The 13,975-nt window shown below is 45.8% G+C and overlaps 1 protein-coding gene across 7 annotated transcripts in view; it reads left to right on the top strand.

The window, feature by feature from the left end:
- Positions 1 to 13,975, top strand: part of FARP1 (FERM, ARH/RhoGEF and pleckstrin domain protein 1) — a 343,144-nt gene that overhangs the window by 220,574 nt on the left and 108,595 nt on the right. For all 7 annotated transcript variants that reach the window (XM_067536881.1, XM_067536882.1, XM_067536880.1 and 4 more), the window contains one exon: positions 9,632 to 9,729. In XM_067536881.1, coding sequence (XP_067392982.1) covers positions 9,632 to 9,729 — 98 coding nt within the window. The remainder of the gene's footprint in view (positions 1 to 9,631; positions 9,730 to 13,975) is intronic.

Genomic DNA, 13,975 nt, shown 5'->3' with positions numbered 1-13,975 from the left:
AACAGTTTGTGGGGATTTTGATGCAGGAGTCTTGTTGATGTTAATACTTGTCTTGGGGCTAGCTCTGTATCCCTGCCTTTTGTTTTGAAAATGTGTCCGTAAGGATCTGATTTAAACCCACAAAAGTAAAGAGATGAGAATGAAGGAAAAATCAGGCAGTATGTGAGTCTGATTCTTCAAGTTTTCTGAGTTTTTGGCATTCCCATTGAGATCTGAGGGATTTCCTGCATGGAGGTCTGATAGGATCATATCCTCTAATTGTATTGAGTTTTTATTTTGTTGTCTGGCAGCATTACCCAATTGTTGCATTGTGACTAGGTATCTGAAATAATCTGTAAGAATGAAATTATTATATGTGCATCCTTCAGATCTCAGACCCTGAGATGAAGGATTGTCCAGTGGTCAGGGTGTTGGCCCGGAGTTTAAGAGACCCTCATTCAGTTCCCTGCTCTGCCATGGACTTCCTTTGTGACCTTGGGCAAATCATTGAGTCTCTCTGTGCCTCAATTCCCTTTCTGTAAAATGGGCATAATAATACTTCCCTGTCTTGCAGAGGTGTTGTGAGGATAACTGCATTCCAGATTGTGAGGTGATGAGATACTATGGTAATGGGGCTCTGGAAGTACCATAGGTAGATAGAGATATTTAACCAAGGCCTCACTCCTCATTGTCCAGCTATGCCAGAGAGACTGGATGTAATTTAAGTAGACCACAACTATATTCCTAAATGTCAGGGAGTACCCGGCAGATAAAAGTGTACAGTGTGGGTAAGTCCATAATCATTTAAATATACTTGAGGGGGGCCAGCTGTCAGCCCTCCCCCTTTACTCATCCTGATCCCCAGCAAACCTGCTGCTGGGACCTTGCCACCACTGCACTTGAATGAGGATTAAGGAGACTGTACAGGATGGGAGGTTTGCTTCCTGCCATACCAGTCATAGGCGCCCCAAACCCTTCCTGTTTTCTCACCTTTAAAGGATACTTCCTTTAAATCATTTCCCAATCCATTTTATCTTACCACCATATCCCTTTCCTATGGAGTTATCTGCACTGGACGTCCACCACAAAGAGATGCCAGCAATTAGCTCGGCTGCCTCCCCTCTCATACCTAGCTGGGTTCCAAGACATCTCCTAAAGCCCCTTTTAATATCAGCCAAAAACATGTCAGCTCCCAAGTCTGACAGGAGGACCCCATCCTCCCTGAATAATTCTGGTGCCCTACTATGTCCGGATGAGAAATTACCAACCCCCCTCCAGCAAGTATGAATTTGGCCACCTCTCTATTCACACATCTCCTAGCCGTGCCAACTCAAGGGGGCTTCATAGCTCCCCGCCACACCCTATGTTGCAACAGGTCCGACCAAATGATTTTCATTGCTGGGAAAAATTTCAGGATCTGATAATTGGGGTCATGAAAACTACATCTGGTGATAGGAGGGGTGGAGTAAAAAAATATGCCTCATGGCAATAAAACAGTGTACCCCAGATGTTCAAGGATAACTTGTTGTTCCCAACATCGTTATCTATATGCAGCTGCAAGCATGCAGTATCTGTATTTTGTCTTATGTGCTGTGGTGTGCAAAAACTGAGACCTCTGTTCGGTTATTCAGTCTCTGCCAACTGGAAGATGTCATGCTACAGGGGGTCAGAATAGCCAAGCAAGCTACTGAAGCTATGCTAGGCCTGTAGGACAGTGGTCAAGCAACTCAAATTATACTGGGCCTCCAACATAGGGGAGAGTGGGAAATTGGCCTAGAGACACTCCCCCTCCAGCGGGGCACTGCTGCCACCGGTGGGGGTGGGGTGATGGAATCAAATACAAGCATTGGCCCCCCCGAATGCCGGAGACCCACGGTACATAACTGTCTGGAATGCAAACACAAAGGAAAATGTAACACTGATTCCCCGCCTAGGATCTCACCTATGTTTCAGGATGCTAGTGCCAAGTTTGTCTGAATTGTACTAGCCCCTGGCTCAAGTTGGGCGGCTGCTGTTGCTGCCTCGATCCTGAATGAGTGGGAACCAGATTCATATGCTGGAAGGGACTGATGAGGTTGGGGCTATCTTAAAACTCTCTCACAAACTGATATGTTGTGAGGGGATTCTCATAACTGTGAATCAAGAGGGGCTCCTCCCTTCCTGGCATTATTGCCACATATGCCCTCACACCCCCCACAGGGCACATCTAGGATTTGCCACCCATCTGTAGAATAATGGATTCACCCTGGCTTCCTGATCTGTCTTTGACCTCCTCAAGGTTTATGTCACCGATCACCTCTCCCAATGTATATGGCTCCATTCTAAAGCCCTTCCAGAAGAGTCCTTACAGGACACAGGAACTAGTTCACTGATCCTAAAAGCTCCAAAAAAAGGGTACCAGACATGCTGAACAAGGCCACCTCTTTCCACAATGACATATGAGCCCTGGGATCTGCACCAGATCCCTTAGCATATTAACTGTGCTTGGACAACATGTATCCACCTTAGCAATGGTGCTTCGAGACCACCCTGCTGGAAACCTCTGAACTAAAAACCTGCTACAGGGATCTGGGTAACCATTCAGCATACAGACAAACATAAGGGCTGATAGGCGATTGGAGATGGTTGATGATGCCAGTTGCCAGGTTGCTAATGACACCATGTACTACAGCACCCATTCCTCTGCACTGGGCTAAATTGCTGACAGGCCCTCCCATTCCTGAAAGAGCAAAAAATCATTAAAACATCTCTCATTGCTCATTGCCACTGATCTCTGTACGACACTGACCACAATGGTATGCCAAGGCTCCATAGGGCTTGTGGTCATTTGGGTTCCTTGCTGGCTCCTGAGGCCAGCTCTCAATATCTGCCCATCTGAAAATGATATAATGCATCTACTATACCATTATCAACCCCAGGCTTGTGTTTGGAAGAGAAACAGATGTTAAAGCTGAGACATTGTAATACAAATGCCCGTGCCAACCTCAGAACTCTGTGTGGGATCTGGAGGACTGGCGATTGATAACCTGTACCACCCCATGACATCAGAAATACACCCTTTTTATTAGCAAACTCCATTCCCCAAATGACCACCCCAACCAAAATAGGAAAAAATTCCAGAAATATTATATCCTTCACTATCCCTTTTTGTATCCAGGTAAAGGGCCATTGCTGGGCATACCACTTGCCTGGGTAAAATACCCCAAAACCTATAACTCTCAAAGTATTGGAGTGGATCTGTAATCAGCCTTGACCATCCAATCCTCCCTCCACAAAGACACTCCATTAAAATGAAACTGTTCCAACATCCCCAAATCCACCTTCATCTCTCCAGTAACTCTTTTATAAAATGGTGAAGTCTGGCTATGCCTGTGGTGGCTACTGCAGGCCAGGCACAGAATGCCCATCCTAGGGCAACTACCTGCCAGGCAAAGTTAAGATGCCCAACAATAGATTGTAACTCTTGGAGTATAACTCTTGGAGTATAATTAACCTGGCTGCTCTGCCTCTCCGAATCAAGCCTCCAGTAGTTCCTGAAGCTCATCCTGAGGGAGTCATCCTATACCCACCAGAGTGTCTAACTCAGTCCCCAGATAGGTCAGTGTAGTGGATGGCCCTCTGTTTTTAACTCTTCTAGGGTACCCCAAAGTTTTTAGCCAGGACCTGAAAAGACATCTATCGAGCTAATACACTCACCTGAATTCGCCCTGCCCACAAACAAAAGTAATGCACTACCTGCTGTAAATCTGCTTTCTGCGTCACTGCCCAGTGTAGCATTGAACTACATTTCTCAAATGACAGACAGGATACTGCACATCCCATGGGCACAGCTTTATCAAAATAAAATTGTCCTTCAAAAGAGAAACCCAAGATGTTCAAGTCTGAAGGATGCACTGGTAGAAGTAAAAAAACCAAACTTGATATCACAATTGGCCATCAGCACCTGGGCCACAAGACCTAACCCTGTGCACTGCCTTGTCAATGGAGGAATAGTAAACAGAACACATGGCTGGATCTAGGTGGAGATTTAAGTGATATTCAACCGGGACCGTGACTAAGGGAGACAAGTTCTGTATCGGTAGATGATCAAATGGCTTTGTCTAGTGTCCTCTAATTCTTGCATAATATTTTTCTTTACAATATAACCCACTCTCACTAAGGACTTCAAATTTTAGGATGTCACATGACTTCTTTCCCCAAAAAGAGGATCCTAAATATTGCAGTAAACCCATTCAATAAATATGCCCCATCCATTTTATTAGAGTAATCCCAAAGGAGCACCTTTAACACTTCCATCTTAACTGGAGGTGGCACTCTTGTCCAGCTCCCCATTTTCAGTTCGCCCTGCACCCCCTCCTGTGCCTTGGGCCCCTGCCCTGCTCCTGTCCCCATGGGTCTGCAGGCAGCATATGACTTCCTCTCCACGCCCCATGGTCTTCCCACTGCTGTGGCAATGCTGTTAAAGGGCCCCAAAGTAAATTTCACAAGCATGCCTGAATTTGCAGATGCTACAAAAACAACTGCTTTCTTTAAATGCCCAGCAGACATCATTACGAGCCTGTGGTGGGCTTGCTGCAGAATGAACAGGCCATTGTCAGTGTGGAAACCAGGCCATCATGCTTATGATGTGGTATGTCCCACCAAATCCCGGTTTGTGTTGCTACATTCCATCTAAACAGTTCGTCATAGTGAAACCAGCCTGTGCCCCCAAATATATTATGTGCCCGCCTGATTATATGCAGCTACGTGAACAATGCTGAGCTTCTTCCAAGTAGGTCTCTGCAATGATGCCTGCGTAGATCAGGAAGGCGGCTTCCCAATTTTCCCATGTTCTAACCACCCTTGGCCACTTGGGTATCTCATTGCTTTGCTTACTGTCTTTCAGCACCTCCCTGGGCAACAGTAATGATAGGTCTACATGTTGACCTCTCAAAGTTTTATCTTTAGTATTGCTGAGAAGGTGAACTCCCATTGGGTCAGCCACCCCAGCATACCCATGCTCGTGACTGACCACCGAGCACCTTCAGTGCCCTGTTGCCCCCCATCTGCCTTGGGGCAGCAGTTCTATCCCATCAATTCATATTCTCTATCAGTGGGTGAATTGTAGGGTGCTTAAAAATCACCCCTATTAAAGGCTCCCACTCCCTGGCAAGAGGTCTGCCCTGCCTCCCCATTGCCTGCCTCCCAAGCTCAAGCCCATGCTAAGTTTCCATTATTACCACTCTCAGACCCCCTCTCTCCCACTGAAGCGCCCAGCTGTTGAAACAACTGAAGGTTAGCTTGCAACAGATGGGTAATGCCATTAGCTTCTGTAGAAAGTTCTTTGAAAAGGGGAAGGAGGAGGATGCAGGGAACTACAGCCCAGTCAGCCTCACCTCAGTCCCTGGAAAAATCATGGAGCATGTCCTCAAGGAATCCATTCTGAAACAGTTGGAGGAGAGGAAGATGATCAGGAACAGTCCACATGGATTCACCAAGGGCAAGTCATGTCTGACCAATCTGATTGCCTTCTATGATGAGATGACTGACTCTGTGGATGTGGGGAAAGCGATGGACATGATATTTCTTGACTTTAGCAAAGCTTTTTGATTTGGTCTCCCACAGCATTTCTGCAAGCAAGTTAAAGAAGTATGGGTTGGATGAATGGACTATAAGGTGGATAGAAAGCTGGCTAGATCATCGGGCTCAATGGGTATTGATCAACAGCTCAATGTCTAGTTGGTAGCTGGTATCAAGCGGAATGCCCCAGGGGTCGGTGCTGGGGCCAGGTTTGTTTAATATCTTCGTTAATGATCTGGAGGATGGAGTGAATTGCACCCTCAGCAAATTTGCGGCTGACACTAAGCTGGGGGGAGTGGTAGATAGATACGTTGGGGAGTAGGGATAGGATACAGAGTGATCTAGACAAATCGGAGGATTGGGCCAAAATAAAGCTGATGAAGTTCAATAAGGACAAGTGCAGACTCCTGCACTTAGGACAGAAGAATCCCATGCACTGCTACAGACTGGGAACCAACTGGCTAAGCAACAGTTCTACAGAACAGAAGCTGGATGAGAGTCAACAGTGTGCCCCTGTTGCCAAGAAGGTTAACAGAATATTGGGCTGCATTAGTATGAGCATTGCCAGCAGATTGAGAGAAGTGATTATTCCCCTCTATTTGGTACTGGTGAAGCCACATCTGGAGTATTGTGTCCAGTTTTGGACCCCCTGCTACAAAAAGGGTGTGGACAAATTGGAGAGAGTCCAGCGGAGGCCAATGAAAATGATTAGGGGGCTGGAACATATGACTTATGAGGAGAGGCTGAGGCACTAGGCTAGTTTAATCTGCAGAAGAGAAGAATGAGGGGGGATTTGATAGCAGACTTCAGCTACCTGAAGAGGGGATCCAGGAAGGATAGAGCTAGGCTGTTCTCAGTGGTGGCAGATGACAGAACTAGGAGCAATGGTCTCAAGTTGCAGTGGGGTAGGTCTATGTTGGATATTAGGAAAACCTTTTTCACTAGGAGGGTGGTGAAGCACTGGAATGGGTTACCTATGGAGGTGGTGGAATCTCCATCCTTGGCGGTTTTTAAGGTGCGACTTGCCTGGCTGGGATGATTTAGTCAGAGTTGGTCCTGCTTTGAGCAGGGGGTTGGACTAGATGACCTCCTGAGACTGACTTCCAACCTTAATCTTCCATGATTCTAAGATGTGTGTTACCCAGACATCCCTGACCCAGCTTTAGGACACCAGTTCCCTGCTGTTTTTTGCTATTTACTGTGGCCTAGTTCTGCTACCCCACTAAATTTGGTGGCTCCTGCCTTCTTTTGGTGGGGGAGGTCTGAGTGACTATCCTCCCCTCTCCACTTAGATTTCCCTAGAGGTAAAGTGGCCAAGTTCCCTGAACCCCACCAAGGTCCCCCCTACAGACACCCATTGCAGCAGGGGATGGAAGGAACTCAATTTCACAACCTGCCCCTGCAACCGCCATCTGGTGCTGGCACACTCATTCCTGCAGTGTCCTGTCCTGTCCTGCAATCCGTTCGTTCAAATGTCCTGGCTCTAGGCGACCCACTACACCTTGTGGCACAGTGGAAACAATTTTGGAAGCAGCTGCCTGGACAATTTGAATCAATTCTCTGTTGGCTTTCTACCCCTGAATGCAGCTAGCTCACCACTGAGAGTGTTTCCTTCCCCAGGATCCACATTACTTCACAGTAGAGGGGAATCCATTTGGTAGACAGACAGGCCAGCCTGGGGTCTACTCACTCTGGTCCTTGGTCCAACCTCTTGCCCATGCGGTGAGAATCCTTGGTCTCCCAGGGTCGGTCGAGCCCGACTCCATCCCCCCGATCTGGGTTTGGACCTTCCTCCCCCATTTCATAGAATCATAGAATATTAGAGTTGGAAGGGACCTCAGGAGGTCATCTAGTCCAACCCCCTGCTCAAAGCAGGACTAACCTCAGCTATATCATCCCAACCAGGGCTTTGTGAAGCCTCAGCTTAAAAACCTCTAAGGATGGAGATTCCACCACCTCCCTAGGTAACCCATTCCAGTGCTTCACCACCCTCCTAGTAAAAAGCTTTTTCCTAATGTCCAACCTAGACCTCCCGCCCTGCAACTTGAGACCGTTGCTCCTTGTTCTGTCATCTGCCACCACCGAGAACAGCCTAGCCCCCTCCTCCCTGGAACCCCCTTTCAGGTAGTTAAAGGCCGCTATCAAATCCCCCTCACTCTTCTCTTTTGCAGACTAAACAAGCCCAGTTCCCTCAGCCTCTCCTCATAAGTCCTGTGCTCCAGCCCCCTAATCATTTTGGTTGCCCTCCGCTGCACTCTCTCCAACTTGTCCACATGCTTTTTGTAGTGGGGGGCCCAAAACTGGACACAATATTCTAAATGCGGCCTCACCAATGCCGAATAGAGGGGAATAATCACTTCCCGTGACCTGCTGGCAATGCTCCTCCTAATGCAGCCCAATATGCCATTAGCCTTCTTGACAACCAGGGCACACTGCTGACTCATATCCAGCTTTTTATCCACCGTTACCCCCAGATACTTTTCTGCAGAGCTGCTGCCCAGCTCGTCGGTCCCCAGTCTATAGCTGTGCATGGGATTCTTCCTTCCTAAGTGGAGGACTCTGCACTTGTCCTTGTTGAACCTCATTAGATTTCTTTTGGCCCAATCCTCCAGTTTGTTTAGGTCACTCTGTATCCTATCCCTACCTTCCAGGATATCTACCACTCCCCCCAGCTTAGTGTCGTCTGCAAACTTGCTGAGGGTGCAATCTACCCCATCCTCCAGATCATTAATAAAGATGTTGAACAAAACCGGCCCCAGGACCGACCCCTGGGGAACTCCGCTTGTGACCGGTTGCCAGCTAGACATGGAGCCATTGATCACTACTCGTTGAGCCCTATGCTCTAGCCAGTTCTCTATCCATTTTATAGTCCATTCATCCAGCCCATACTACTTTAACTTGCTGATAAGAATACTGTGTGAGACAGTATCAAAAGCTTTGCTAAAGTCAAGGTATATCACATCCACCGCCTTCCCTACATCCACAGAGCCAGTCACCTCATCATAGAAAGCAATCAGGTTGGTCAGGCATGACTTTCCCTTGGTGAATCCATGTTGACTGTTCCTGATCACCTTCCTCTCTTCCAAGTGCCTTAAAATGGATTCCTTAAGGACCTGCTCCATGATTTTTCCAGGGATTGAGGTGAGGATTTTCCAGAGATTGAGGATTTGCTCTAAAACACCTGCTGTGGCCAACTGCAATAGCGGAGAGTTGCCCCTCCCCCGCCTCCCTGGTCTGCTACAGTCCGGAGCTGATAAATTTGAAACTCCTTCCCCTTCTCCTACAAAAGGCCTGCTTCTGCTGCTGTGGGCTGGAAGGTTCTGCCCTTCCCCTCCCCCCCTTTTCCTGTTCTTACAGTCTGCTACCGTGTGGTGCCATGACACTGAGAGAGCAAAGTTTGCTGTGCTGCTGTTCTTGCTGCTCCATCTTGTCCAGGTAAAAGAGGGATTTTCTTGCACCAGTGTGCACCTAAATAGTCTCCCCTCTCTTCTGGTCACCTGGAAGGGGGGAGGAATGGGTCAGCATCCCCACAATGACCTGGTCTGAAGCTGCTGCTGCAAGTCACTCTCATACTCAGCCATCTATCTGGCCCTTGAAGGGGCCACACACCTTCTCCTACAAGCCAGACAGCAGCCCCCCTCCAGTTACTGTGTGGTGAGGTCATTCTCTGGTGGCTGCCTCGTTGGAAGTTCCATTGGCACTTTACAAACAGTAGGGGAGAGCTTCACTCCCGCGCCTTATCCAGCATTCTTTCTTTCCTGATAAAATAGGCTACAGTAGTCTAGGGCTGCTTGTTAAGCTATTGCTCAGCACATAATGGCTGCCATGTTTTGTCTACACTATCATTTCATTTCCAGTGCTCTTTACATTGTATAGATGTGTGGGCTGTCTTGGCTATGAAAAACAGCTGCTATATAGAACCCTAAAGATGAACGTATTGTTATGCTTTATTCAGCCTCTGAAACTCAAATTCAGGTCACTTCTATAGGTTCCAATAGGCAAAAGATATCTATTTTAAAATTATGAATCGACATTTTATTGCATTTTTTTTCTTGTGCTTTGCATGTAACTTTGTTCACTTTTGTGTTTGCAGGTACCTGTTTGCATTGCAAGTGAAGCAAGACCTGGCACAAGGCAGGCTAACATGTAATGATACCAGTGCTGCACTCCTAATCTCACACATAGTACAATGTAAGTTCTGCTTCTTTCCTCCTTATAGAAAGAGAAATGGGTTGGTGAGCAGGAAAAGCTTTATCAGGCTGTCAATCAGTAGTTGCCTGTAAATGTATCTTCAGCATGTTATACTGTACAGTACAGCATAAAAACCTGTACTAAGGCAACATGCTTTGTATGGTTGTGTGTGTGTGTGTATTTATATAAATTTTATTATTTCAAGTAAAGAACAGGTCCTCAGAAATATCCAGTGCACTGAATCTGTATTTTGGGATTTGATTGCATTTTCAAAGAGCTGTGCTTGACAGCCTGCTGGGACTCTGTAAGGAGCAGTTTCTGCAGAATGGCAAATGGGCTGAATTGTTCAACTGAATTTCTGTTTTGTTTTATTATTTATGTTTAACATTTTATTGTGTCAGAAGAGCATAAGATTCCGGAAGACCTGTGTACTGTCTAGAGCATAGTAAATAAATATATTTAGAATGCAGACTAAATCATAGTCCTGTTAAAAGTAATAGGAGGGAAAAAACCAAAAACTTGTCTTTTGCAGATGTATAAGAAAGAAGAATGTGTTTGTTCAGATCATACATTCACTTATATCAGCATGTCTAAGCTACTTTTGTCCTTCAAATATAAGAAGCAATCACTTAAAAGGGAATACATGTTTTCTATTTCAAGAATTTATGGAAAACCTATCTAGAGTAACGTTACGAAAATCTGCTTTGAAGCATATAAAGACTTTGCCAAAAATGTTCAGCCATAATAGATCATCACTTTGAATTGCCATTGTAAAATTCAGCACTGCTTATTTCTACGCAGACACAGTCAGACATAGATACCATCTTAGTTAACAAAGATTTTCAAAGTTCTTTAGAGGTATATCCCTGGTAAGGATGGGTAAATCTCTCTATCCTGTGTTGGAGATGGTCTGTTTTAGTGGGATGTTTCTTCCCATTATTAATCTTTAGTCCAAAAGCAAATGTCAACAACTTTTCATTCACTTTGGTCTCCAATGACCTATGTGACTGAGCAGTGATGGGAGACAAAATAAATAAAAAGAGCAGCCTCCGTGAAATTCTATATCCCTGTGACCATTTTGAAGCTCAATGATTTTGCAGCCCAGACTTTAAAGGAAAAAAAATGTAAAGAAGAAAAAGTTTTCATGTCTGGTTCCAAAAGGGACTGAGTCTCAACAGAATTGTAACCAGAAGTAGGTGGTGAACAAGTATGTAACTTTTTATTTTCTCAGCAACTTTGTTTATTCCTCTCAGGAAGTGGGGAGGAGTTTTGTCTAGAAGGGCAGTCCCTGCCTTTTGACTTCAACCAGGAAAAAAAGCAGAGTTTATGGCCAGCTACAAGTCTAGCTGAGAGATTTGCAAAAAGTGAAAGGAGAGTTCTTCAAATAATTTCCCTCTGGCTGCTCCACTTCAGGTGTGCATGTGCCCTAATCAGAGATTTTGGGTAGCAGTGTCTGCACTGTCTGCTCCTATGCTCTGTATGCCCTTGTGCTCTGATCTGAGGACATGTAAGGCAGGGCAGACCCTCCCCACTGCAGTTCCTTCTCAACGGCTCTGAAGTGTCTGGAAATTGTTTACCCCTAGTCCTAGCTACCTTCCTTGCCTTAAATTTTTCATCTTTATTATCTTTTATTTAATTTTTAATTTTCCTTTCACAATTTTTGTGTGGATTTTTTTTGGGGGGGAGGATCGCTCAAACTAAGGTTTTCCCCTACAACCAGCTCTTCTATGAGGTCCTCACTAGTCACCAATACCAGATCTAAAATGGGATCCCCTCTTGTTGGTTCTGTAACTATTTGGTGAAGGAATCCATCAGCTATCACATTCAGGAAAATCTGGGCCCTATTATTACTACTAGCACTTGTCATCCAGTCTATATCTGGGAAGTTAAAGTCTCCCATAATCACATAGTTTCCACTAATATTTACTTCGTTAAAAGCCTTAAAGAGGTCTCTATCCATGTCCAGATCAGATCCTGGCGGTCTGTAGCACACCCCAAGCACTATCACAGGGGAAGCCCTAGTAGCTTTTTTCCCCAATGTAATTTTCTCCCAGACACACTCTGTCTTATCAATTCCATCACTTCAATTTCTTTACAGTCTACCTCATCATGGATATACAATGCTCATGGATATACAATCCTTACCTGATTTGGCACAGTCATTCTACTGCCAGTATTGTCTATTATACTGCTATCTACACTACCCTTCCTCTTAATGTCCATTCTGCTCCCCACTTCTGTATCCTTTCTTCATTTTCCTCCCTCTCAATGCTAAAATCAGGCATGAAGATTACCTGGGCATCTCCCAACCATCTCCCCCAGCTCCCTAGTTTAAAGCTCTTTTAATCAGTTGTGCCAGCCTCCATCCTAGAAGTGCATTTCCCTCTCTACTCAGGTGAAGTCCATCCTAAGAGAACAGTCCTCTGTCCATGAATGCCTCCCAGTGACCAGACATCCCAAAGCCCTTCTTATAGCACCACTGCCTGAGCCATCTGTTGGTCATCAGAATCTTGTCACACCTTTGTTCTCCTCCTCTAGGAACAGGCAGAATCCCACTGAAGATCATCTGAGTCTCGATATTCTTAAGAGTCTTCCCCAGCCTGGCATAGTCTCCTCTGATACATTCCAGCGAGAATCTAGCTATATCATTTGTACCCACATGAAGGACAATCAGTGGATTCTTTCCCATTCCCATTAGGATCCTCTTCAGTCTCAGGTCCACATCCTGTATCTTAGCACCCGGCAGACAGCACACCCTTCTGTTCTCTGGATCAGTTCTGGTTACAAGCCTGTCTATTCTTCTCAGCAGAGAGTCCCCAATCACATATACCTGCCTTTTCCTAGTAATGGTGTGAATCTCCAGCCTGTCCCCTGTTCTTTCTGGCTGCAAGTCATCTCCTCTACTATTCTCCTTTGCAATCCTCTACAAGAGTGCCTGTATCCTCCTGGGGGGGTCTTGTTTGTTGGTATCTTCATTGGTTCATCCACTCTTTGTATAGGACTAGCTGCTCTTCTTTTCTTCCTCCCCCTCTCACTTTCAGCAACCACCTGCTGTGCCCCTTCCTCATTTTCCAGCTCCGCAAACCTATTTCTGAGCTCTATTTCTCCCTCGGTAACCCATCTTTTCCTCTGCTGGGTTCCCGCAGTAACATGCTTCCACTGGCAACTTCCCTCATCCAGCAGTCTCCCCTCAGAGTTCGTTGGTCCTGCTTCCATTTGCAGGTCTGGGTTTTTCCCTTCACCCTTCTCATTCCTTTGCTCCATCATCTGCTCAAATCCCCTTCTAAATTCAACCAGAGTTTCGACCTGCATCTCCAATCCTCGAATCTTCTCTTTCATCTCTATGAGGCGGCACTTCATACAAACAAAGCTCTTTTGAGTTACTCCCTCCAGGATCATGTACATCCTGAGCTTCCACATCCAGTCATCTTCATTGTCTCTTCTACTGCTTGGGTGACTACTGCCTCTGTATCTGTCATAGCCTTTACCCCTAGTTTCTGTCAGTGAGAGAGACACAAACAAAAAACCCACCAAACAACCCCCAACTAGCACCCTAACAATACCAGAACACCACGTGCTTCCCATGTGGCAAAATGTGATGGATGTTGTCCAATTCAACATAGAGGTCTTCGACATCATTCCCACACATTCATCATGTGTCAGCGTCCAGTGAACGTCTGTACAATTGTTTTCCTGTCCACCGACAGCTTACTAAGGTCATGCAAACACCCCATGCCTCCCCCAGGTCTTTTCATGGTGCTTCATTTGTCTGACTATTTCTTCGATGGACAGTCGAGCAGTGTCAACGAGCAAGCAAAAAGCCCTCATTCTTGAATTTTTTTCCTAAGCTTCACATCACCTCATCTCTTTCCTGGTAACCAAACTGTCTCTTCTTTCGATGAGTACAAGTTTCCTTGAAGACAGGCTCACCTCCTAAGTTTTCTGCCATTTCTTGGGCAGCAGAGATGGCATCTTCAATTCTGTTGTCTCTGTAGGCACAATGAAATCAAGGCAGCTTCTCATCAAAGTAGTAGCAGTAGTGATGTCCATAGACTAAGTATATAATGCCTTGTTCACAACGTTTATTCAGAACAATATATCATGCCAAACCACAAATGAGACCAAAAATTTGAAGTCAGCGATCTGGTTTGCTTGGCTTTGCGCCTTGTGTTGGATTCCAGCCTTGGCTTTAGTCAACTGCTCCAGTTCCATCAGGGCGTCATAAACCTCAGTCACTTGGTACTTC

Source organism: Emydura macquarii, unplaced genomic scaffold (assembly GCF_026122565.2).
Source record: "Emydura macquarii macquarii isolate MOO-44397 ecotype Brisbane River unplaced genomic scaffold, CSIRO-AGI_Emac_v2 contig_3671, whole genome shotgun sequence".
Taxonomy (NCBI): domain Eukaryota; kingdom Metazoa; phylum Chordata; order Testudines; family Chelidae; genus Emydura; species Emydura macquarii.
This window is presented reverse-complemented; position numbering and strand designations above follow the sequence as displayed.